Genomic DNA, 24,752 nt, shown 5'->3' on the forward strand with positions numbered 1-24,752 from the left:
TTCAGGTGCTTTCTTGGAAAAGAATGGGGTGTGTTCAACAAATCTGTAGGCAACTGACTATAAATGCATCCCAGATTGGGAATGATGGGATTTTAATGGGTAGACTCTTAAGGTTCAATGCTAACCCATCAAATGCATATTTCTCTGGAACAGACCCCAAATTCCCTTTGCTCACTAATATTAACGATTTAAAAATCCTTCATACTGTCCTATAATAAACTATACATACTGTAGAAGCTTGGAAAAGTAACTTTTGGGACTGTTGTTCCCCGAATCCCCAGCCAACATTTTATTTATTTATTTATTTATTTACTTTACTTTACTTTACTTGTATACTGCTGTTCTCAGCCCGAAGGCGACTCACAGCGGTTCACAACAAACAAAAACAGCAGAAATTCAATGTCAGATATAAAACAGTTAGCAATCCCGCGCAGCACACAATTAATAAACACTTATTACAATACTTTTACTTTTCCCTGTTATGGTCTAGGGCTGTTTATTATCAGATACTGGTTGACATCTTGTTCATGACATGCACATGCACATGCATAAGACACACTATACATCTGTTCCTTGTGCTTGTACTTGTACAACAGTGCTCAGTCCTTGACATATGTTGTGCAGTGTTGTTGTTCCACATGGGGATTATGTAGTGCGGGTGTAATATATTTCTGCAGGATGATATTTACACTTTTTTCATGTAAGAAGCAACTTGAGAAACTTCAAGTTGCTTCTATTGTGAGAGAATTGGTCATCTGCAAGGATGTTGCCCAGAGGATGCCCAGATGTTTTACTATCCTGTGGGAGGCTTCTCTCATGTCCCTACATGGGAAGCTGGAAGTGACAGATGGGAACTCACCCTGCTCCACGGATTCTAACCGCCAACCTTTCAGTCTCCAGTCCTGCCAGCATAAGCATTTAACCCATTGTGCCACTAGGGGAAGGGATCTAACACTAAAGGGATGTTCAATTGTAGCCATTGACTGCTCTGTTGGATATAAGGAATGCCTTGCATGTTTATTTGGATATGCTTATGGGCAATTGTCATGTGTTATGTCATATCATGTGTTCATCTAAATCATTGAACTTAGTTGATGAATTGACAGTTTGGATTTGAAAGCTGACTTCTTACGTGCCAAATTGATGCCCTTACTTTTAAAAAAAGTGGATGAAAGGGGATATTTTGTACTATTTAGAAAACGAAAATAAATGCGAAGTAGGTGTTTCGAGCAAATCCATTGCCCTTGGTGTCGACTTTTAGCCTTTCATAAAGACCTAAACTCCCAACTCCAGAATTCTGATCATGTTTACAGATCTTTTTTTTAAATTTCAACTTTTTTTTGCAAATAATTTTTATTAGTAGTTTCACAGAAAACATAAAATAACATAACAATATCTAATAAAACAGAAAGAAAAGGGGGGGCACCCAACTTTTAGTTATAAAGTATTTCAGCTCTTAGTAATAAACAGATTGAGTGCAGTTATGAGGGAGGGGGAAAGGATCAACATAGAGACAAATTCCAAAATTAATTAACAATTAAAATTCAACTTTTTATGTCTTTTAAGTATCAGGAGGTCCAAACATAATATTTGTATGTCCAGTCTCCAATTGTGAACAGTTGTTTACAAATCTCAAATTAAGCATGTAATCCTGCATGCATTTCTACTTGTTAGTAAGTCCAATTGAACTCACTAGCACTTGCTTTTGAGTCAGCTTTTAATTTACATTGAATTATGGAAAAGATGAAAAAGAATTTCTGATGAGTTGCCTCTATAATATAAAGCTTGGTGGCTTCTAATGTCACATTCCCTTGTTAGAAATCTTCTAAGTCAACTTGAAAGAGATTTATATTTCTCTTTATTAGAGCACTTTCTCTAACAGAGCCAAAGAGTGTGGCTTTTCAATGTTTGAGAAAGCGTCGCAGCCCAACATGCACGGTGTCAGGTTTCCCGGTTAAGCGACGTGTGGTGATTTTTTGACATTTTGAACTAATTAGCACATTTTTCCATGGAGTTCCTAAGCTGTTGCCCACGTCCCCACCTCCCCTTTTCCTCCAGAGCTGTACAACATGGTCTGATGGGCAGGGTGTCGACAGGAACTTGCTCCTTTGTGTTCTCCCCTCCCAATGAAAAGGCTCAGCCTTGTTCAGAGACAAGACAAACAGCAAAAGTGAAAGGTGGCTAAGTTAAGTCAGGGGCGGCAGTGGGAAGGGGGGGGGGGTTGCAGGAAGCATAAGGGGGAAGAGCCAAGAGGTCAGGCCCCTACTAATGCTCAGTTAGACTAATACTCAGGGAACGAATGGGATAGGAGCAGATGTTGCCTAAAGGAGAGAAAGGGCGTTTCTTTTCAGCTCGCCGTTGGGAGGATGCCTGTCAGACCATAAGAAACCAGGGAGAGCCGGAGAGCTTATCAGCTGTGCTGGGCAGTCCATGGAAGCATTGGCTGTGGGAAGCTCCTTTTATGCCTCCTGGGCTTCAGCTGGGCTTCGGAAAGAAGAGACAAACAGTGGCCGCACTCTTTTAGCTACACTGGATGCCAAAGTCCGGCTGAATCTAAACAGAATGTAAATCTGTTGTGCCTTTGTGCAGGAGGGGAGGAAAGAAATGCAGGGTGCTTCCTGCAGTGCAGCTGCCTTAAACCGGAGAGCAAGTTTCCAGGAGGATGTCCTGCGAGTGAATTGGGAAAAGTTTTTCCTCTCATATTTGGGGTTTCTTTTTTAAAAGGGCTTTTACATTTCATTGATCTCACTGCTCCGAAGACTGTTGTATCCCTCTATGGATGTTCTGGCTGCTTCCCAGAGAAGCTTTAAAAACGGGATCAATCAACGGCCTTTTGAACTGAAATTATTTACAGCTACTGCCAAAAAAGGGAATAGCCTCATCCTTCTTGTTGTTACCTTTTTGGATATACCTTCATTTTCCTTGGAGGCTCTCTCTGTGCCTTGGTCATCGCCATCCACAGCTCTTTGGGCTTCTTTTTCTTCTGCAACATGGTGTATTTATAAAGGAGATGGAATTTTGCAAGCCATTTAAATGGATTACAGTTAATCTGTCACCTCCTGAAGATAATGGGCTGCCTGGTATAATGCTGATTCATTTTGAAGACTTAATCTGGAGATTTAAGGCATACATTTTGACCTGAAAAACAACATGGAATGCTTTGTGGGAAGTTCTGAGTTATTTAAGCCACTTACAGATTGTGTTGGGACTTTCTTGCTGGGATTTCTTCATTTGGGAGGAAATGTGTGTGCATGTGTGTGTGCGTATTTGCACACATATTGAGCTAGTCTTCTCTAGTATGCAAATATTTTCTTGTTCTGCCCTGTCTCCCTTTGCTTAAGCTCAAGCACTTTATATTTTAGCAGGAAAGTATTTGAATCACAACCAGGTAAACATGTGCTTTTCCTTTACACTGTTGCACTGATCATTACCTTAACCACCTCATAAATTATGTCTTGTGTTTAGTATATTTGCCTCTTTTTGCCGAGAGTAGGTTTATTGCAGTTCTGATAGCTTTTACTCTGTATATGTTGCACGTCCCCAGCATAACAACAATGTTAGGTTTATAAATACCCACAGACATGGGGAAGCCACTGAGCAGGCCAGACTGTTTACGCCAGAATCCTCCTTGTGTGGGCAAAGGTGATGAAGAAGAAGAAGATATAAATATTGAGGACTGTTACGTTCCTCAGAGGTCAATCTATGACACTGTTCGACTGAATGAACAAATTGATTCTGGTTCTAAAGGTAGCCTCTCCTCCAGGCATTTCTCAGATCGGACTTTGCCATACAGTCACAGAACACTGGACCTTAGTACCTTGTGCTCCAACGGTGCCCTCTCTTCCTCTAGTGTGTTTGAACTCCGAGGAAGAGAAGCTAATAAGCTAGATGAAAAAATGATATTTGATTCCCTTAAGCTGAATGGCGATGTCATTCGAACAGCTGGCTTGCCCAAAGCAAAGTATCACACAGAAAAGAAAGAACATAGGAGATCCTGGAGAATGCTTGTCCCACCAAACTTTGCAGACTATGCAAATAAAACTGAATCTTCAGTTGGTGGAACTGTTGATGTATCAGGCTTATCGGTAATGGTCCCGAGTGGATATGGAACAAATTCTCTAACTTCAGAAGATGACGACTCTGGTCTGTGTAGTCCTCCAGCTGAAAAAGAAGAAAAACAAAATATGCTAATGGGAGAACAGGCTCAGATTAGGAGCACGTCTTCTGTAGAAGATGTTCAGTTGTTAGATAGATTTGGAGCATTTTCTCCACCTCTTTCTAGTGGTGAACAACAAATATCATTGCTTACCTCCAGAAGTGCTCCTGCCAATGGACATTACCAAATGAAATTGCAGAATGTTTCACAGAGAGAGCTAACAGAACAAGATTCTCTCTGGAATTTTGAAGGTAAACTGGAGAGAAGTGATGGGCATTGCAGTCTATTAAAGCCTGTGAAAGGGGATCTCTTATCTCATGCAAAATGGCTCCAGGACGGTGAGAGAGAGCTTGATGTCACTTTAGAGAGATTGGAAGTGAGGAACAGCTTTGAAGTTAATGAGCCATTAGAAACCTGTGACAGGATGATTGAAAAGGATTTCGTGGACATTTCACCTCAGGACACAGATAGTTTCTATGAAGAAGCAGCTTTGCATACTAGTGATAAGGAGTTAGCCACATATGCAGTTGTGCTTGAAGCAGAGGAGGAAGATAACATGATCCTTGCAGATTCAAGAGAAGTAGAACTGTCTAGTCAGGCTTTGATCCCACGTTGTCAAAAAGCAGATCCAGATGATTCTGAAATCACTTTCTGGACTACTGGCGTGCAGATAGGACAAAACTTGGATACAGTTTGCAATGGCATGTTGTCTCATAAGGTAATTCAAGACATACATGTGTTTGTTTTTTTTTAAAAATCAACTTATATGTACTTAGTTTTTTCTTCTGTTATTCCACCATGGATGCATATATTTATGTTTCTCTGTCCAAAAAGATCCCTGTGATTATTTTCACAATCTATTATAAAAAGGCTGAAATTGGTGAGATAGTCACTTTAGTAAATTGATTAAGGGCAGTTTATGACAGGGTTGATTAGTTCCAGCTGTTGGGTGCATGGCTATTTATTGTCCAGATGGTGCCTGTTACCCTTCATTTAGAGGCTTCCACCATGCCTTGAGGTTCAGCATCCCCTCCACCCACTCGCCCACCCGCTCCACTTTCATACAAATTGTGCTTCAAGCAGCCAATGCCATTCAAGGGCAGGCAGACCTGATTTATATGGCTTTTACAGAACTTCAGCTAAATACTTTTGCATTCTTTCTTAGGACTTGGGTCCCATTCGGCTCAGTAGGACTTCCTTCTGAGTATAAAGGATTGCGCTGTTAACTCGTAAAGGCAAAACTAGTAATGCCGAGATTGTTGTGGCTTTCAAAACTGCACAGATGAAAGGCTTGTTGCACGTATTGAAATGATCTCCTTGGATCTTCATGCCAAAAAGTAGTTCTGAAATGGTGCATTTTACAAGGGATGTCGTAATGTTTGCTGAGCACTGTCCAAAGTAAGGCAAAAAGAGTAAAGCTTTGTAATAAGCAAGGGATGCTTGTGAAGTCTGTAATTATTTCCCTTTGGCCAGTTTCTTTAGTCTGGTTGCATCTTATGTTATTTGTGGGCTTGTTGCTGAGCTGTTCTGGTAAACTCTAACCTCGGTGCCTTCTTTTTGTGCATAGACGTGTTCCTAAAAACAGATCTAGGGAGAACCCTTGTTTTGGAATGTTATGGGATTGTCTTTTAGAGGCAATGAAATCTGAAAGACTGAGAGTTGGAACCTAAGAACTGTGTGATCGTTCTGTGAGTCCAAAGGAAAAGGGGGATAGATGTGAGGGAGAAGGGTCTTTTCATACAGCAATCTCCTACTTGGCTTAAACTAAAGACAGTGCCAAAAATGGTTGTCACGTGGGACATAAGAATGTAAGGTTCTACCAATCAGATAACAGAGATCAGGACTGCCACTAAGCTAGCACTTGGAATTGCCGAAAGCAACTTGTTGAAACTTTGTCTTTGTTACTAGTTGTTTATTTATTTAAAGTAAAGGCAGGTTTCTATATTATATTTTGTTTTTGTTTTTAAGAGCATGTTTTGTACTGTCTTTAAGTACTGTACTGTATTCCCCAGACTCCGCTTTACAAAATGCTAAGTGTGCTTTCCCATAATGATTATGTTCACCAAAAGTTCTGAAGACTCCCATTCTTTTTCCATGGTGAAATGCAAAATGAAAGAGCTATGGAGTACACCACAAATGTAGGGAAGGATTGGATCTGTCAGCTATGGTTTCTCACAGTTTTTCATTTTTCTGGTCTTAAGTTCAGGATTCATCTTTATGTTTGGGCTGTTCCAACTTTGTGATTTTTTTTAGGTTCAGATGAAAATACGTATGGATTTTGTGCACATTTCTCCTAATACAGTATTAATTGTGGACATAATTTTGCCAGTGATCAATTAGTTTTCTTAATGCGATCTATTTTGACTTATTTTACTAGAATATACATCTCATCTTCACTTTCCTGTAATAGCCTATTTTTATGCATATTTTAGTTGAAGGAATCTATTTCATAGGAGATACATATATTTGAAAGCATAACTGAATTTTGATCCCTATTTCAAAAGTGAAGATTTCATGCATTCAAATTAAAATGCAAATGTAGTACATTTCTTTTCCATCTCTAATACATCCCACAGGTGGGTCACATGCCTAACAATCATGATCCCAATGTAAATCCTACCAAAATATAACTGGTTCAAGGGCCAAACTGGGGAAAAACTCTGTTCACTAACCAAGGTGACATTGTGCTTTTGACCTCTATTTGGAGATAAACATATTATGAGACAGATGTCTTGTCATGAATTATGATTTTAGGTGTAAGAAGGATCCGTGTATAGCCATTTCTAATAAATAATTAGAAATACAAAGATTCTGTTTTCTAGCTGTTTTCAGATCACCAAGCCTGTTGCTGGACAACTCCTATCTCTGAGTCTCCTTTATGGAGAGCAAAAAAGAGGTGAAAATGAGCAGCAGCATAATAATAATAATAATAATAATAATAATAATAATAATAATAATTTTGGAGGAGAATATTCCAAGTATTTGTGCATTCCAGATTTTCATATGTGATGTTTTCAACAATGGGCATATCCATTGTGTTTTTCCTTTTGATTTTAAGATATTTATATTATTTGAGGTCCTCATTCATGTTTGATTAATAGATAGAAACATTGCTATGAAATATGAAATGAATTTATACATATCTGATTTTCCAGTAATCATGGTATCCTAAATCTGTTTGACCCTGTTTTCCTCTTCTTTGATAGTATGATAATAATTTGGCTGCTTTGGTCCTTTCAGGTATAACTCTGAAAATGGGACAAGGTTGAACAGTCCTCTGGGCTAAAACACTAAATATTATAGCTCAGTATTACAGTGCAATTATATGACTGTGTATTATGTACCATGGGAAGATTACTATCTGGAAAGGGAGAAATAATTGAATAACTGTTACAAATCTGAGAGGTATTAGGGCCAAAAGGTATTTATTCTGTTCTCATAATTTCGAGCTTCTCCTTTAATTATGACAGAATATGATACCTTCCTTGTCTTGAGTACTCTCAGATGAACTTTATTTAAGTTGGTAAATTGACATAGATCTGTTGTGATGATATCATCCTCTGAATAATTTCAAATTTAATGCCAGAGAAGAATACTAGGGAAATATAGTCACATGGAGTCTCATCAGTAATAATAACACAGGACTATAAAATTGTGTGTCATGTAAACCTTCTTAAAAATGTATCCTGGTTTTATAGGAATTTGGCATTCTAGATCCAAAATGACATCAGATTTGCTCCATCGTGTACAGTTTTTTTCCCACAACTTTCTTTGATATTTTTATTTTATAGTATGTGACTGGTTAAAATTTCTTTGGGGAGTTCATAGTAAACAGTAAAGTGAGGGTTAAAGTCTTCTAATAGGCTTTCAAAACACTTTAATTTGCTGATATGACACACACAAATCCATTCAAAAGCACTAAAAGAAATTGCACCTAAACATCAGCGCCCACACTTAATCAACACAGAGTTGCAACTAAATGGATAAAAAATATTTGTGAAAGAAATGAGGTATGACTTTTTAATTCTGTTTTTCAAATTGAAAAATACAATCAGCAACAATATTGAAAAAGGTTATTTCATTATATGCTATATAGATTAATCATAGGAGTCTGGAAAGTTACTTTTTAAAAGTAATTATTTATATTACCATTTCCCAAAAAGGTGATAGGTAGGGCTGCGGTTTTTAGGAAAGGGAGTCTTTTTACTTCCTTGCTTCTCACAATTAAATAGTTGTGGGGGTTGTTTCTTAAAACCCCAAAACATATACACACCTGGATGCTAAACATTGCTGGCCTGTAGCCTAAAACTCACTTTCTTCCAGCTCATCTCATCTCATCTTTGCTTCAACACCTGCAAGGCAATGATAATTTATCTTACAGGATTCACCAGCTATTTCCACCACCACATATGATGTCAGAGCAGAAAATCAATCTGTTTTTTTCCTTTCCCAACTTTACATTTTTTCCTCCTTTACAATACTTCAGCTTACTGAAGATCTGTTGACAGGAATAGGCAGTGATTCTGTATGCAATGATAGTTCTGCCCAGTTGTATTGCCTCAAGAAAGAGAGACTTAAAGGATGCATCTACACTGTAGAATGAATGCAGTTAGACACCACTTTAGTTGCCATAGGACAATGTAATGGAATCCTGGGATTTGTTGTTTGATGGGGCTAAATAAATAAAGCTGTAAAATGATAGCTCTCATCAGGACTCCATTGTATTTAATCACTGAAGTTAGTGATATCAAACTGCATTAATTCTACATTGTAGATGTTCCATAAGACAGACCTCTCAGTTGTTCCTAGCCTGCAGCTCCCAGCATTCCTCATTGCTAGTGTGCTGACTGGAGCTTGCAGTCCAACCTATCTGTAGTACTGCATTATTCCCACACTTGTTGCAAAACATTTTCTAGTCTTGAGATGAGTCTTTTCCCACTGTGTAATCCTTTTTAGATGGGCTTATGTACCCACAGAGTGCATCTTCCCATTTAATTCAGTATAGAAGTGCATGCATTAATGGGGTATAGAAACGCTACTATGTTTACCTTTCAGTTTTAAATACAGGTTTTGTTACATTTTTTTAAATAATAACAGTGTGTCGGTTCTTATTTAACTTACTGTGTATGTAATTTTCTATGTACTTTTAAAAAAGTTTACATCATTAAGAGCCATTTTATTATGTACCTTGTATAGCTAAATACTATCTTGCAACATTGCACTCAGTATTTGCCGTATTCTTTTACTCCTTATCTCTGCCTTAGAGGTTGTTGTGCTGAGCATGCTTCAGATTCATCAGAGAAGGTGTGTCTTTGCCTTTTATTTTGACAGGTATTTGAGAAAGAAGCGATCGAACCGCTGCAGGTTAAGCAACAAGAGGTCAATTGGTTGGGTCAAGGCCTTATACAGAGTGCGGCTAAAAACACTAGCACCGAAAACCTTGAGCATGATCTTGAGGATGTGAATACAAAATGGAAAACTCTCAACAAAAAGGTGACTCAGATGTATTTTCACTGTTCTGAGTACATTGCTTTTGTTTTCCTGTTATTCCTGTTCCAGAAAGAAAGCTACTATTAAGTATTTTTAATTAGGTTTCTGTCAGTAGCCTAACAAAAAATGTGGTCTCTTCAGCCCAGATGTCTGCATGTCCTTGAATGCTTGTGTATTTTTATTTATTGACTTTATGTTTGTCCCACTTTTCTCCCAGTGTCAGGATGCAAGACAGGTATGGAAGCCATGTTGTGTGTTTCAAATAATGTTAGAACATAGCTACAAGGAGCGAAAATCACATTTGTCTTAATGATATTGCTAACTAAAAATCTGATACTTCTCACATCATGATAACTGGAGACAGTTGAGTGAACGTTAGCCCTGCCTTCTAGTTAAAGCAATATGGTGCAAAAGGGATAACCTTATTGTTCTTTGTGGACTCTGTGCTTCACACAGATGAGTTTTGCACTTGCACAGACATCCCATTCAGAAACTAGAGCAGAGTATCCCATTTGTTGCACATGTGGCCAAGTTTTGAAGTCCATAGTGAAATATTGCAGAGATTGACAAAATTTGAAATAATACCTTAGATTCAGAAATATTTCCATACCAATAAAGAGTTAACAGAAATAAAAAACATGTAAGATTTAAATTGGTATCCTACCAGGGTTGGTACACTGTCGAATTAATGTAATTTGATACCTCTTTAACTCACATGGCTCCATGCTATGTAACCAATTGTAGTTTTATGAAGCACCAGCACACTTTGGCATAGAAAGCCATGATTCTATAGCATTGAGCTCTAGCAGTTGCTGTGGTGTCAAACTGCATTAATTCTACAGTTTAGATATGCCTTACACCTCCAGGGCTGAAATGTCCACACTTTGGTTACATCCTGAATAGATTACTTCAACATGCTCTATGTGGGGTTGCCTTTGAAGACTGTTCAGAAGCTTCAAGCCATCTAATGGGCGGCTGCCAGATTGCTCACTGGAGCAGGGTACAGGGAGCACACAATTGCTCATTACACCAGCTCCACTGGCTGCCAGTCTTCTACCGAGCACAAATCAAAGCGCTGGCTTTATTTATTTATTTATTTATTTATTCCTGGTATTTCTAGCCTGCCTTTCTCAGCCCTAGGGCGACTCAAGGCAGGTTACTTCGATGCCACACATTCTTACAAAATACAATTAAAAACATTCAGCATAGCAATATAAAACCATATAAAAACCATTAAAACTGAATAATCACCAACGTTGTCCTGTTAAACTCATTTCCAATAGGATCATCTAGCCATTCCATGTTCATTCTTCATAGTTTCATATTTATTTATTATGCTGCATTTCCCAGAAGCTGGCTCGAAGAACCAAGTTTTTACTTTTTTTTTGGAAAGTCAGGAGGGAGGGGACCAGTCTAATATCCCTAGAGGGAGTTTTACATCTGAGGGGCCACCACTGAGAAAGCCCTGTCTCTCGTCCCCACCAGATGTACTTGCAAGGGAGGCGGGATTGGGAGCAGGGCCTCCGCTGAAGATCTTAAGTTCCTAGGTGGTTCATAAGGAGAGATACATTCGGACAGGTAAGCTGGGCCGGAACTGTTTAGGGCTTTATAGGCTAAAGCCAGTATTTTGAATTGTGTCCAGTAGCAAGCTTTAGCCTATAAAGCCCAGCTTACCTGTCCGAACATATCTCCCTCTATGAACCATCTCTGAGATTAAGATTGACTTGTGGGGATGAGAGACAGGGCCATCTCAGTGGCCCCTCCTCTGTGGAACTCTCTCCCCAATGAAATCAGATCTGCCCCTTCTCTCCTGACCTTCAGGAAAAAAACTTAAGACATTGCTTTGGGACAAAGCTTTTGACAAGTAATTGGAGCAGTGCAGTAAGTGACCATGACTCAATGTGATTGACAAATGGGATGGCCTTGGATTATATTTTGGATGGCATGATTTTAATTGTTGTTTTAATAATTCATATTTTAATTGTTTGGCTTTAAGTGTAATTGTTTTGTTTGATACATGTATGGATGGCATTGAATTCCTGCCTGTTGTAAGGCCGCCTTAAGTTCCCTCTGGGGCGAGAAAGGCGAAATATAAATATGGTAAATAAATAAACACATTAATCTCCGTGAAAGACCCTCAAGATTGTCCAGCCAATTTTAGGGAGAGAGTGGGGTGGAGAGAAGATCCTCAATAAAGTAAAATAAAACCAGTCTGAGGCTGCCTTTAACTATTATCCTGAAGGTATGCTTGAAGATACTGTATTGTATAAAATTATGGTATTGTGCATATGAAGGGAATTGTATTTATAGTGGATGTCTCTGGGATTTTTCAGGTAGCTCAAAGAGCAGCTCAGCTGCAAGAAGCCCTGCTGCACTGTGGAAGGTTTCAAGATGCTGTTGAATCTATTCTGAGTTGGCTGATTGATACAGAAGACCTTGTAGCTAATCAGAAACCTCCATCGGCTGAGTTTAAGGTTGTGAAAGCCCAAATTCAGGAACAGAAAGTGAGTGGAAGTGATTTATCTGTTCTTCTATCAAATATATTTCTTTCTAATACCTCTTCAGTGGGATGTATGGATACTTCTGTATGTATCAAAGAGAGAAGAAATGGTATCTGGAGTACGAACTCTTTGCATCATTTATCTTTTGTTTACACTTGGATGTGAATACAAAATGTATTTGTGGTTTCAAAGACTAGGAAATGTTTGCAAATACAACACTGAGAGGGAGAAAAATCTAAATTTCACATTGGGGGCCTACCTCAATAAGGTTGAAATTAAGGTCAGTATCCTGCCAGAGCTTCACTCCTCTACCATGATTTTGAAATTAATGTGTTCCTCGTACTCATGTATGCCACTCACTGTGGGGGCAGTTGAGCTTTTCTATATCTTGCACCCTTTGTCTGTCTGCAGATGAGGATTAGTGAGAATGAAAGCCTTGTCTGCTTCCACCTCCCACCACTTGATCGCCTGCTGGTTTTGAACTTTGTAGGGGTTTATAAAATCTTTTTTGAATTAATGTACCATCTTGGTGTATCAGCAGCTCATGGTATTGTCACTTGATAACATAGATCCAATAAAGAGGCATCATGTTTTCTAATTATTATAACTCCACTTTGGAATTATATACTTCCTCGTGCTCTCATTTTCTTTTAAATGCTGATAAATGCTGAATTGGCAATAATGAATATTTCACAGGAGGGAGTGAGTAGATCTAGTAGGTCCGCAAATACTCTATTTTTCAAAATAATTTTTTTTCAGGAAAAGAGCAGGTTTTAAAAGTATAGTATTAGAGGGATCACATTCTGTGAATGCTTTAACAAAATCAACAAGAGATTATGTGAATGAAACAATGAAGAGAGCCTACTAAAAGAGAAACAGCAGGATTCCTTGTGAGTCAAATTCTCAGGCTGTTAGGACAATTGAGCAACCAAAGATGCAGCTGTACATAATGAAATCAGATTTTAGATTATCATGCAAAACTGAAAGTTATTTTGGGATACAATCCAACGGAAGCTACATATTCAGGATTTTCTGTCAGAACGTTTGGGATATACATGCAAAGTCATACCTTGAACGTATTTCCTGGTTTGCAACCAATGATTATGATCATAATCACATTAAGTGATACCCTTTGAAACAGAAACATATCAAAACAGGATTATACACCTCCAGCTGCCAATTGAACTAGGCTCACTGGATCAATAGCTAACTGCTATCAACACTTATTTAAATCGTGTTACTAAAATGCATCTCCTCCCATTGTAACTTAGTATGGGGTTTAGAGCACAGACATACTACTTTGCTTTGATAAGGTGCAGAGCTTTATTGACCTTGTCTTTTCATTATCCCCATCTTGATTGATTGATTTACAGTATTTATATTCCGCCTTTCTCACTCTGCACGGGACTCAGGGCGGATCACAATGCCCATATACATGGCAAACATTAAATGCCATACACACACAACATATATAGACAGAGACACAGAGGCTATTTATCTTTCCAGCTTCATGAGGGTATGCTTTTTGAATTCCAGCCACTGGGGGAAGCTGTTGCTTTACCATCCACTTGTGACACCGATGGAGTACTTCCTCAGTCTTTTTGCACAATATTGGTGTCGTAAATTAGTTAAATTAGCCTCCCCGCATAAGCGATACCTAAATTTCCTACTTGACAGATGCAACTGTCTTTCGGGCTGCAAAGGTCGACAGCAACCTAGACAAATGGCTGGAAGCTCACTCCAACCCGAACTGGTTTCCAGCTCGTGACCTCTCAGTCAGTAGTGATTTTAATGCATCTGACTCCCAACCAGCTGCGCCACAACTTTTTAGAATAGGATCTATATAATACATAATTGTTGCAGAAGGAGTCCTATGATCATACACCAAATAACATCTAATATTTATGTCCTTCATTTTGAGGACCATTCCATGCTGAACATGATGCAAGATGTAGACCTTATGGGTCTACATGCACTCCATGCAGTCATGCTGGTCACATGACCTTGGAGGTGTCTACGGACAATGCCGGCTCTTTGGCTTAGAAATGGAGATGAGCACCACCTCCTAGAGTTGGACATGACTAGACTTAATGTCAGGGGAAACTTTAACCTTTTAGACTTCATGGGAAAGACACAGAGAGAAGAACTGGGGCAAGCAGGCAGTTGTGATCTTGTAGACAACCATACTTTGACTTTTCTAATTGCAGCAACTATTTTTTTGTAAAAAATAGGGAACAGAAGATTATTGACTAGATCCTTCCTCCCAAAGTGGACTGTAGATCTTTTTGCCATAATCTTTGCTTCTTTGTCCATGCAGTCCTCTTGCGTTTGAGGCAACAACTGAACAGGGAAGGAAAGATGCTGGTTTTCTGCTGGCAGCCAGTTATGGCTTAGGGGCCTCTTGCTGCCAGACGCCACCTTACATTTTATTTGCTTGGAGAAGCTGTTTTTGAAAGTGGTTTTTCTAGGTTGCACATCTTGTATTTAATTAGGTGGGTCTGCTCTATCATAGTTAAATATGTTGTTCTTTGGCGTGACCATAGTATACGTCTCCTTAGAGGATTGAATGGAAGTCTTTTAACAGGGAAATGAAGTTATGTGGCAAGCCACTGAATGTCCCACTGGAAATATTTGTGCAACTGTGTCCTACTTCATAGAAGGCTATTAATGAATGTACACTGTTCTCCCAATGTAACATGAAACAGAAATATGAATGAAAAGGTATGAAAGGGAAACTATAGCTACGTCTGAGATTGGTTCAGTTTGCCAGCAGTAGGAATGAATTGCTTATACTGTACATACACAAACAATGACATTTAGTTGAGTTCTCTGAAAATTATTCCCTTAAAGCAGACTTTGAAGAATCTACCTCTTCGACAGCCAGATAGCAGATATTTCCTGGCAATTGATTTTATGATTATTTTGTCTCCAGCTTCTCCAGAGATTGTTGGACGACCGCAAGCCCACTGTCGAATTGATCAAGCGTGAAGGGGAGAAAATTGCAGAGTCAGCAGAGCCTGCTGATAAAGAGAAGATCTTGAAACAGCTGAGCCTCCTGGATAGCAGATGGGATGCGCTGCTCGATAAAGCAGAAAGGAGGTACTTGAAATGTTTTCATTTACTTAGGCGTATGGCATGGTATATCCCCTCAAGGTAGCACGGTAGATGCTGTTTGAAACTATATCAACATTTTCATTCCGCTAATGACTAAACCGCATTGAGTCGCCTGTCAAGGGCTGAAAAATGCGGTATAGAAATAAAGCAAATAAATAAATAAATAAATAAATAGATCAGTATTCACATTTGAAAATGAATGAGAAAATTGCTCTGAATACAGGAACCTTATTTTTTGCAAAATCCTTTTATCCCTTTCTATCTCTGTCCTTTATCTAGCTGGAAGATTTTTTTAACAGCATCAGCTGTTGAAAAGGGCTGGGGAAACAGGCTTCCATTGTCAGGTTGCAGTACTGTCCTTGCAGGTTTTTTTTTCATGTGAGGAAAGACTTGAGAAACTGCAAGTTGCTTCTGGTGTGAGAGAATTGGTCATCTGCAAGGACGTTGCTTAGGGAATGCCTGGATGTTTTACCATCTTGGGGGAGATTTCTCTCATGTCCCTATATGAGAAGCTGGAGCTGACAGATAGGAGCTCATCCTGCTCCCTAGATTCAAACCACTGATCATTCGGTCAGCAGCCCTGCTGGCACAAGAGTTTAACCCATTGCACCACCGGGGCTCCTGTCCTTGCAGTAATCAGCAATAACGGACACCTGAGAAAGAATGGGATTCTAGTCTAGCCAACCCTACTGTCATATTAGGCTGCTTAAAAAAAAGAAAATAATAAAGCAGCTACCTTCAGCCTCTCTAACATGTTAAAAAAAGCAATGGCCTGTATTTTTTGGCCACCAAAACAAAAATAAAATAATTGGAGACTGATGTAAACAAAGGCATACCTGGATAAATTTTTGAAGAAGTCTTCCAGTGATGTCAAAATGTTTTTGTTTATTTATGCAAGACTAACTTGACATCATTGTCTCACTTCACATGGCCGTATTGTTAGTTTTGTTTGGAAAATGTTGGAATTCTATTCTTTGTGATGTAGAAATTTGTCTTTAATCTTTCCTTGTTATTTCTCCCACTGGTTGTCCAAGTTTCTACTTGGTTATTGACGTCACATCCTTTATCATTAGAAATGGCAGTATTACGATAAAGAAAAAGCAATGTCACACAATTACTTGTTCTCTTAGTAAATACATAACTTCCCTGTGTTATCATATGAGAATTTCTGAAAACAATAGTTGTGGGCATAGTGGACTCCCAAATGGGTTCAGGAGAGGGACAGGACTGAGGCCCTACATTATAGGGGTTTAAAATAAAGTTTAAAATAAAGAAGAACCAGCTCTGCCCCAAACCAGATTTGGCAGAAGCTGAGTTCTTGTACCTGTTACGATGTGTTTTCTTTCCCCAATTGGCATCATTGGCTTCCACTAGAAGAAAAAAGAAACTTGATAGGAGCGGATAGGATATGCTGATTCAAGCACTTCAGAAGTGGTAATGCAATCTTAAGGTAAAACTTCTGTTTTCAGTGGCAGCTCCTTGTTCTTTGCAACATGGAGAATTTATGGCGTCGGGCCAAAAAAAAAAAAAAAAAGAGAGAATTCACCTTTTATAACAATGAGATTTAATTTTGCATAGTGAAGTATAGTGGTATAGTGGACTGAACCAGGGCTTGAATCCCTGCTTTGTCGTGGAAACCCACTGGTTGATCGTGGGCAAGATGTACTCTCTCTGCCTCAGAGGAAGGCAAAGTCACCCCTCATATAAACAAAAACCTCTATGATAGATCCAGGTTAGGGTTACCATGAGTCAGAAATATCTTGAAGGCACACAATGACAGCAATGTTAGTATTTTGCAATAGCTTTAGATGATCCTTTTTTTCTTTCCAACTAGACGATATGAGAATAGCTAAACTAAATGGGATTAATTAATTTTTTTTATCATGTCAGAAGCAACTTGAGAAACTACAAGTCACTTCTGGTGTGATAGAATTGGCCATCTGCAGAGACATTGTCCCGGGATGCCCAGATGTTTTAGCATCCTGTAGGAGGCTTTTCTCATGTCCCCACATGGGAAGCTGGATCTGACAGACAGGAGCTCACCCTGTCTCGTAGATTCAAACCACCGACCTTCTGGTCCCCAGTTCAGTCGGCACAAGAGTTTAACCCATTACGCCACCACGGCTCCACAATGGGATCAAGCAAAGACTATAAAATACCACAAGCTTTTGTCCTACTCATACTGTCTGGTGTTTGTTAAATTAGTAGTTGGTTTGTTTGTCTTTCGTTCATTTTTCTCGTTACCATGAATTTGCTAAACGTTTGGGGATTTTGTACATATTCTTCCCCCTTTTGTATTTTGTAGAAATTGCCAGTTGGAAGGTATCTCTGTAGTGGCACAGCAGTTCCATGAAACTTTTGAACCACTGGTGGAATGGATAGCAGCCACTGAAAAGCGGCTTTCAAATTCAGAACCCATTGGTACACAGGCTTCCAAACTTCAACAACAAATTTCTCAACACAAAGTAAGATCTATTCATTTGGGGGATTGTATTCCTGTTGTCTATCCAACAAAATCAACATTCCTTTCAAAATTACTCCATGCACACTTTTTCATTACTTTTGTTTATTCACATATTTATCATTTTACATTATTTCTGTTGCCTTTTAGTATATGCATATTTGGTTATATGGTTTTGTTCGTTCTTCTTTTCCATTTCTTTTCTTTACTACTCTGAAAACTCTATTTAGGCCTTAGAGGAAGACATCAGCACTCACAACACAAGTTTACAGGAAGCCATTCATATTGGTCAGGCTCTAAAGACCTTATGCTCCAAGGAGGATAAAGACATGGTGCAGGAGAAACTAGATTCTTCAGAAGCCCGATACACAGAGATTCAAGAGAAATATAGCAGTAGGGCTGAGCTTCTGCAGCAAGCGTATTGCAATGCTCAGATTTTTGGAGAGGATGAAGTCGAATTGATGAACTGGCTGAATGAAGTTCATGAGAAGCTGAGCAAACTGGCAGTCCAAGACTACAATACTGACCTATTAGGGAAACAACACACTGAAATGCTGGTATTTGCACTTATATTCTGTTGATTTTGTTTTACTGTTATTTTCATTATTTCTTCTATTATTTAGCACTATCATTTTCCTTTCATTATTTTATTATTCTTGAATTATTTGTCTTTATATTTTGTTTAATTTAAGTCTATTTTTCTCTCTCTCTGCTTCATACTGAAAAAGAACACATGGTAGTTTACAAAGTAGTAAGATTTTAAACTGTGGACCTCTGATTGTTAAATATATGTATATAATCTCCTAGGTTCTTCAAGAAGAGATTGTGCTCAGAAAGCAAAATGTGGATCAGGCTATACAAAATGGTTTGGAGCTTCTCAAACAAACCACAGGTGAGAATCAAGGAATGGAATGAGAGCCAATGGCAGATACTTGGCAATAAGGACAAGTAAAGTTTCCCAGCAGGCTCTTGTCAACCTTGCTAAAGTTAATATTTCTTAAAGAGAAATGTTCTAGTACTCCTAATTAATGGTATAAATTCATTGTTGTTCTTCAGCGTTTAATCAAAAATTGGGAAACGAGTGAAAATAAGATAATATTTATTATGAACTGATATGGCAGTATATGGATTGAAAGGGCAAAGTTATGGGGTGGGAATTTGCAGCTCAGATGTTCAGCATAAACTTGATGGGTGCCTTAGGCAAGCCACCAGCGCTCAGTTAAAACCCTTCATATGCGGTGTGCATATAATTTAAGTATAGCAAATGAGTTTAGAGTAATATGGTCTTACTGTACAGAGGATTAAATGCCATGTCACCCTAGAGAAACTCTTCTAATGCAAAGGGAGCACTCCACAGCATGATATCTCTCTGCACAACCAATGATGATGATGATGATGATGATGATAGTAATAATAATAAAACTGTTCTAGAGTAGACCCCCGGTGGCACAGCAGGTTAAACCGCTGAGCTGTTGAACTTGCTGACCGAAAGGATGGCGGTTTGAATCCGGGCAACAGGGTGAACTCCCGCTGTTAGGCCCAGCTTATGCCAACCTAGCAATTTGAAAGCATACAAATGTGAGTAGATCAATAGGTACAGCATCTGTGGGAAGGTAACGGCGCTCCATGCAGTCATGCCTGCCACATGACCTTGGAGGTGTCTATGGACAATGCCAGCTCTTTGGCTTAGAAAAGGAGATGGACACCACCCCCCAAAGCAGGACACGACTAGACTTAATGTCAAGGGGAAATCTTTACCTTTACTTTTATAGAGGCCTGTGGGGATAAAAAAGAGTCACTGCCTGCCCTCCATGTTCTACTGATGGAAAGTGCCACTCTGTTTCTCTGTAGCAAGGCATAAAGCACATTTCTGAACATTTAGAGCTCTTGCAAATGCAGAGTTAATATTTGGGGATATTTGAGGGTGTGCTGCTTAAAACACTAACAGGAAGGAAATTCTGCCAAGTGCAACACTTTAAAATTCAATTTCCTGCAATAAGAGAATTAGAGTTTATTTATTTATTTATTAATGCACTTGTATACCGCTAATATCTCAGCCTAAATCGGCGACTCATTGCGGTTTACAACATTTAAAAAACAATATTCAGTTAAAAGAGTTCTTATTAAGCTCCTGAAATCCCAGGCATGGGTGCGATTATGGCTGTAGATGGGTTCAGAAATGTGTTCTGTGCCTTCACACAGAAAATCAGTTGGGTGAGACAAGACAACTGGTCTGAGTGCCAGCGGATTTAATGTAATTTATGTTTGTCTACACAGTATATGTATACCACATTCAGTTTGCAATGCATGCATAAATGACATCTTCTCAAGTAAGAAGTGGAAGTCCTTTAATTTTTAGTATCTCAAGAATTTGAAGAAAGGGGTCTGATTGGACAGATCTTATCCCCCCCCCTCCTTTATTTTTTCTGAAGAGGTTCAAAAGTAGGCAGAATCTAATCCACCTCTACTCTGGTCAGTCCCCCTCAAATTTTCCTGCCCCAAGGTACCCCCTTCACTTAACTTAGAACAAGGAAAAAGCCTTCTTCCTGGCAAATATTTTCCAGATGATAAACCTCAGAATATGATTCAACAAAGTGACATTCTGTAGGTCGTTTTCCTCCTCAATGGGAGCAATTTGTTCTGTGACTTACAGGTCATACAGTCTTAGACTTTGAAAAGAACGAGATGCTGTATTGAAAACTGAAAGGGGCCATCTCCTTGCTCTATCCCAGGCACGGGAAACTTTCTAACTTGAGAGCCGCATGGCAGACTGGAGCTGGATGGGCAGAGAGGGAGGGGGTTCTCCCCAAGTCCCCTTGCTGCTCTTTCCTCTTCTCTTTCGGAGGCAGAAATTGAAGGAAAGATGGGAAATGTTTGGATCCTGAAAGGGTTGGTTGTGGTCAGATGAAATGGTGAACATATTGCCTACTCTTGATACAGAATCCTGGAGTTGGAAGACCTCCAAGGGCCATCCGTCCAACCCCCTGCCATTCAGGAAGGTACAATCAAAGCACTCCCAATAGACAGCCTGTGAAAAAGCCTCCAGAGAAGGAGACTCCACCACATTCTGAGGCAGCCTATGCCACTCTCCAACAGCTCTTACTCTCAAGAAGTTCTTCCTAATCTTTTTAGTCAAATCTCTTTCCTTGCCATTTGAAACCATTGCTCCCTTGTGTCCTGGTCTCTAGAGCAGCAGAAAGTCAGTTTCCCCCCTCCTTCTCCTCAATGGGACACCCTTTTAAATCTTGAAACATTGTTCTCATGTTCCGTCTCTACCTTCTCCTTTTCCAGCTAAACATTTCCCAGGATGAAAGGACGAAGGAAAGAGGGAAGGAAGGAAGAGAAGGTTGGAAGGGTGGAAGGGGAGAGAGGGAGGGAGGAAAGAGAGAATGAAGGAAAGACAAAAGGGAAGGAAGGAAAAAGAGGGAGAGAGTGAAGGGGGAAGGAAGGGTGCAAGGGTGCAAGGGAATGGGGAAGAGGGAGGGAGTAAAGACAAAATAGAAGGAAGGAAAAAGAAGGAAAGAGGGAAGGAAGGACAAAATGGTGAAAGGGAAGGAAGGAAGGAGCGAGGGAAGAAGAAAAGAGAGAGGAAGGAAGGATAGGATGGTGAGAGAGAGGAGGGCCTGAGAAAAGAGTCCAAGGGGCTGCGTCCAGTCCTCAAGCCTGGGTTTGCCCATACCTGCTCTATCCCAAGCTATATTTCACATCGTTTAGAACAGAGAAAGTTCATACAACAAGGTTGGTGGAGGGAGAGATCTGTAATCATAGTTTCATCAAACAATGAAAAAAATCTGAAGTTCTTTGAGGATTTCATGGGAAAATCTGCTGCACCTTTCAAAGAAAAGATGAGGGTGCTTATTTATCCCCATTACGTATGCCTCTGGAAGTAGTGGTTATATTTTCCGTTTTTCATATTTTCACTTTTTAAAATCCTGGAGTAGCAATTTGACATTTTAATGACAGCAATAGTGAAGTGTAGAATCATCCCACATGTCCCTTTTGTTCTTTGTCAGTAAGCTTAAGGAAGTGGTAAATGGACTGATTAAACAACTAATATTATCTTTCTGCCATTGGTATTTGTCTTGTGGATATTATGGTTTTTTCTCCTGTCTTCCTTCGTTTTTTGTAGGCTGGTTTGGAGTGTGTTAGTAGAAAAACATTGTAGTGAATGAAAGTTAGAAAAAAAATGAAGTGAATGATTAATCTTACTGCTGCTGTTATACAGGCTGTTTCCTCACACTCGTGGTAGTACTGTGGGAAACCTTCATTCCAGTGGCATACAGCATGTTTGATTTCTAGCCTAACATCTTCCACATTTTCCAGTCTCTAACTCCATTAATTCTTCAAGATATACATAATTTGAGGCTAGGAAAGCGGAAAGGGAAATATGTATCTTGGACTTAGATTCTTTGCTGACCTCAAGTTGAAGAGGCAACTTTAATGGCCTAGCCGAGGTCCAAACTGCTTTTCAAGCTCAACAATAAATAAATCTGGAAAATTTATACCCATAAATCTTACAACTTAATGCTAGGATTTCTGCTACCTGCTAAACCTCAGATTGATTTATTAATGTAGGATATCCTGAGTTGATGCATACAGCATTGTTCCTTAACTCACATTATTCCCTTAGACCAGTGGTTCTCAACCTGTGGGTCCCCAGATGTTTTGGCCTTCAGCTCCCAGAAATCTTAACAGCTGGTAAACTGGCTGGGATTTCTGAGAGTTGTAGGCCAAAACACCTGGGGACCCACAGTTTGAGAACCATTACTTTAGAGAAAATCACATGGCTTTACCCACAGATTGGCAGAGTGCATTACTGCATCTCACTACAGCCCTTCCCAACCAACATAGCCAGTGTTCAGAAATGCCATGAGTAGCAACTAGGCATGTGCAATCCTTTGTTCTAAATGGTTCTAAAGTACTTACAAAACTAGGGAGCACTGGTGCTTTGTTTTTAAAATGTTTGTAAAGTTTTGGTACTGAAAATTTAGGAACTCTTTCAAAATTTCACCACTGTTAGCTCACCCAATTTCAGAACGTTTGACTTATCCACTGATTTTGGCAAATTTTCAATTTTTATAAAACATTTTTAATAATAAAGAAAATATGTTCCTGGTTTGAAAGTGTTATTTCCTGTTTCACTGTGTGGTCTTTACACCAGAAACTTTATTTTTTGAGGCAGAAACTTTGTTAAATTGGTGGAGACTCAACAAACCAAAATGTGCTACAGAGCGATGTCCCTTGCACAAAGATTTTTTTTTTGCAGTATAATAAACTTTTGCCATGTTTTTATGACAGAACCAATTAGGAACTGCCATTTATAGTGAAATTTTGAAAGTTTTGTTAGAGTTCTAAAATTTTCACCACCAAAACTTTAGAATCACTTTAGAATCAAAGCACCAGCACCCCCTAGTTTTGTAAGTACTTTAGAACCATTTAGAACCATGGGTCGCACATGCCTAGTGGCAACTCATCATCATCTGGAGGACTACGTTTTGCCCACCCCAGCAAGAAACATGGGGAAGGAAATGTATCCCACATCCACAGTTTCATCCTCAAGCTAATAAGGCATATTGTACTTCATGTTTGTAGGTCTGTGGCTTCATAGCTGCAAAGCTGGTGTTAGTTCAAAATTTTTTAACAGGACATAGACATATAAACACAATAAAGGTCGCCCCTTTTGAGACAGTGCTCTTTTGGAGCAAGGGATGCTGGTATGGCCTGGAGTGGATCTTAAGGGCTTCGCATGGTCTTTGGAGTTCACTGCTACTGCAGCTGTTGAGTGTATTTAACACTACTGAAAGTTCTCAGGGCAGGAAAAATCAACTTTACAGGGAGATGAGAATTGGAGGCTTTTTTTTCTTGATTGCTAAAGTCAAATTAGCATTTTGAAAAGGCTGAATTTAGAACCTTATTTCAGATCACAGCATGCTTGGATTCATCCACAATGAGAAATAAGTCTGATCCAAAGCGTTGTATGTGCTGAGAGCTTCTCCTGGACCTTTTACAGAAATATGGATTTGTTGTTATTTAATTTATTTTACTTAATGGACCAGATCAGTGAATACCCATTGAGATTAATGCAGATCGTATTTTGAGAGTTTACATGTTCAGAAGAAAATGTTATATGAATGATAAATTAGACTGGACATTTTGTTGGTCACCTTCTGGGCACTTAAGTGTCCAAATACATCATAATTACTTCACTGTTTTATTGATGCAATAATATCCCTTTCAAATTGCAGGTGATGAAGTTATCATTATTCAGGATAAATTGGAAGGCATTAAAGCAAGATACAAGGACATCACTAAGCTTAGTTCTGATGTTTCCAAGACTCTAGAACAAGCTCTAAAGCTGTCAGGACAACTACAATGTACCCACGAGGAACTCTGCACTTGGCTTGACAAAGTCGAGGTGGAATTGTCGTCGTATGATTCTCAGGTCCCCAAAGGCAAAGAATTAAATAAGGCACAAGAAAGGCAAAAGGTCTGTCTCTCATGCATGCTTCTAAAGTAGAAGTGGTTACTATTTAAGTAGTATAATGTAATTTCTGGATGATGTTTTACAAAAAAAAAAAAAAAAAAAAAAGCCCTCACAAAAATCTCTGTTACTTTAATTAAAATATTATCACATAACTTTATTTTTTATAAACCACTCCAGCTGAACACAAGACACAAACCAGCACTTGAATCATGTAATTTATTCTGTCATTTAGTGAGGTCACTCGCTCATAACTAAAAGTAATTAAAATAGCTACAATTATATTTCAGGAAGATTGATATTATGTCTTGTTAACAGTTATGTAACTTAATTACGTCTTTCAGCATTGGAAAAAATAATTTATTACAAGTAATTAGTTATTTGTCATTTATGCTTAAGTTCTGTCTCCACTAAAGGCTTATCAAGCAAAGAACTGCTCATATGATACTGTGCTGTTAGGTAAATCAGTATAGTAACTGAGGTTCTCAGTCTTAGTCTGATGCGAACTAAACTACATAAGGAAATACTTTTCACTTGCAGCTACAAATG

General features: G+C 39.0%; 1 protein-coding gene across 39 annotated transcripts in view; it reads left to right on the forward strand.

The window, feature by feature from the left end:
- The window catches only part of DST (dystonin), a 411,253-nt gene that overhangs the window by 310,252 nt on the left and 76,249 nt on the right, over positions 1–24,752 (forward strand). For 34 of the 39 annotated variants that reach the window (XM_060752763.2, XM_060752758.2, XM_060752766.2 and 31 more), the window contains 7 exons: positions 9,488–9,649; positions 11,980–12,150; positions 15,080–15,246; positions 17,567–17,726; positions 17,953–18,279; positions 18,530–18,614; positions 23,968–24,209. In XM_060752763.2, the coding sequence (XP_060608746.2) occupies positions 9,488–9,649; positions 11,980–12,150; positions 15,080–15,246; positions 17,567–17,726; positions 17,953–18,279; positions 18,530–18,614; positions 23,968–24,209 (1,314 nt within the window). The remainder of the gene's footprint in view (positions 1–9,487; positions 9,650–11,979; positions 12,151–15,079; positions 15,247–17,566; positions 17,727–17,952; positions 18,280–18,529; positions 18,615–23,967; positions 24,210–24,752) is intronic. The other 5 variants (XM_060752774.2, XM_060752776.2, XM_060752796.2 and 2 more) reach the window with 1 other exon arrangement.

This window comes from Anolis sagrei, chromosome 1 (assembly GCF_037176765.1).
Source record: "Anolis sagrei isolate rAnoSag1 chromosome 1, rAnoSag1.mat, whole genome shotgun sequence".
Taxonomy (NCBI): Eukaryota; Metazoa; Chordata; class Lepidosauria; order Squamata; family Dactyloidae; genus Anolis; species Anolis sagrei.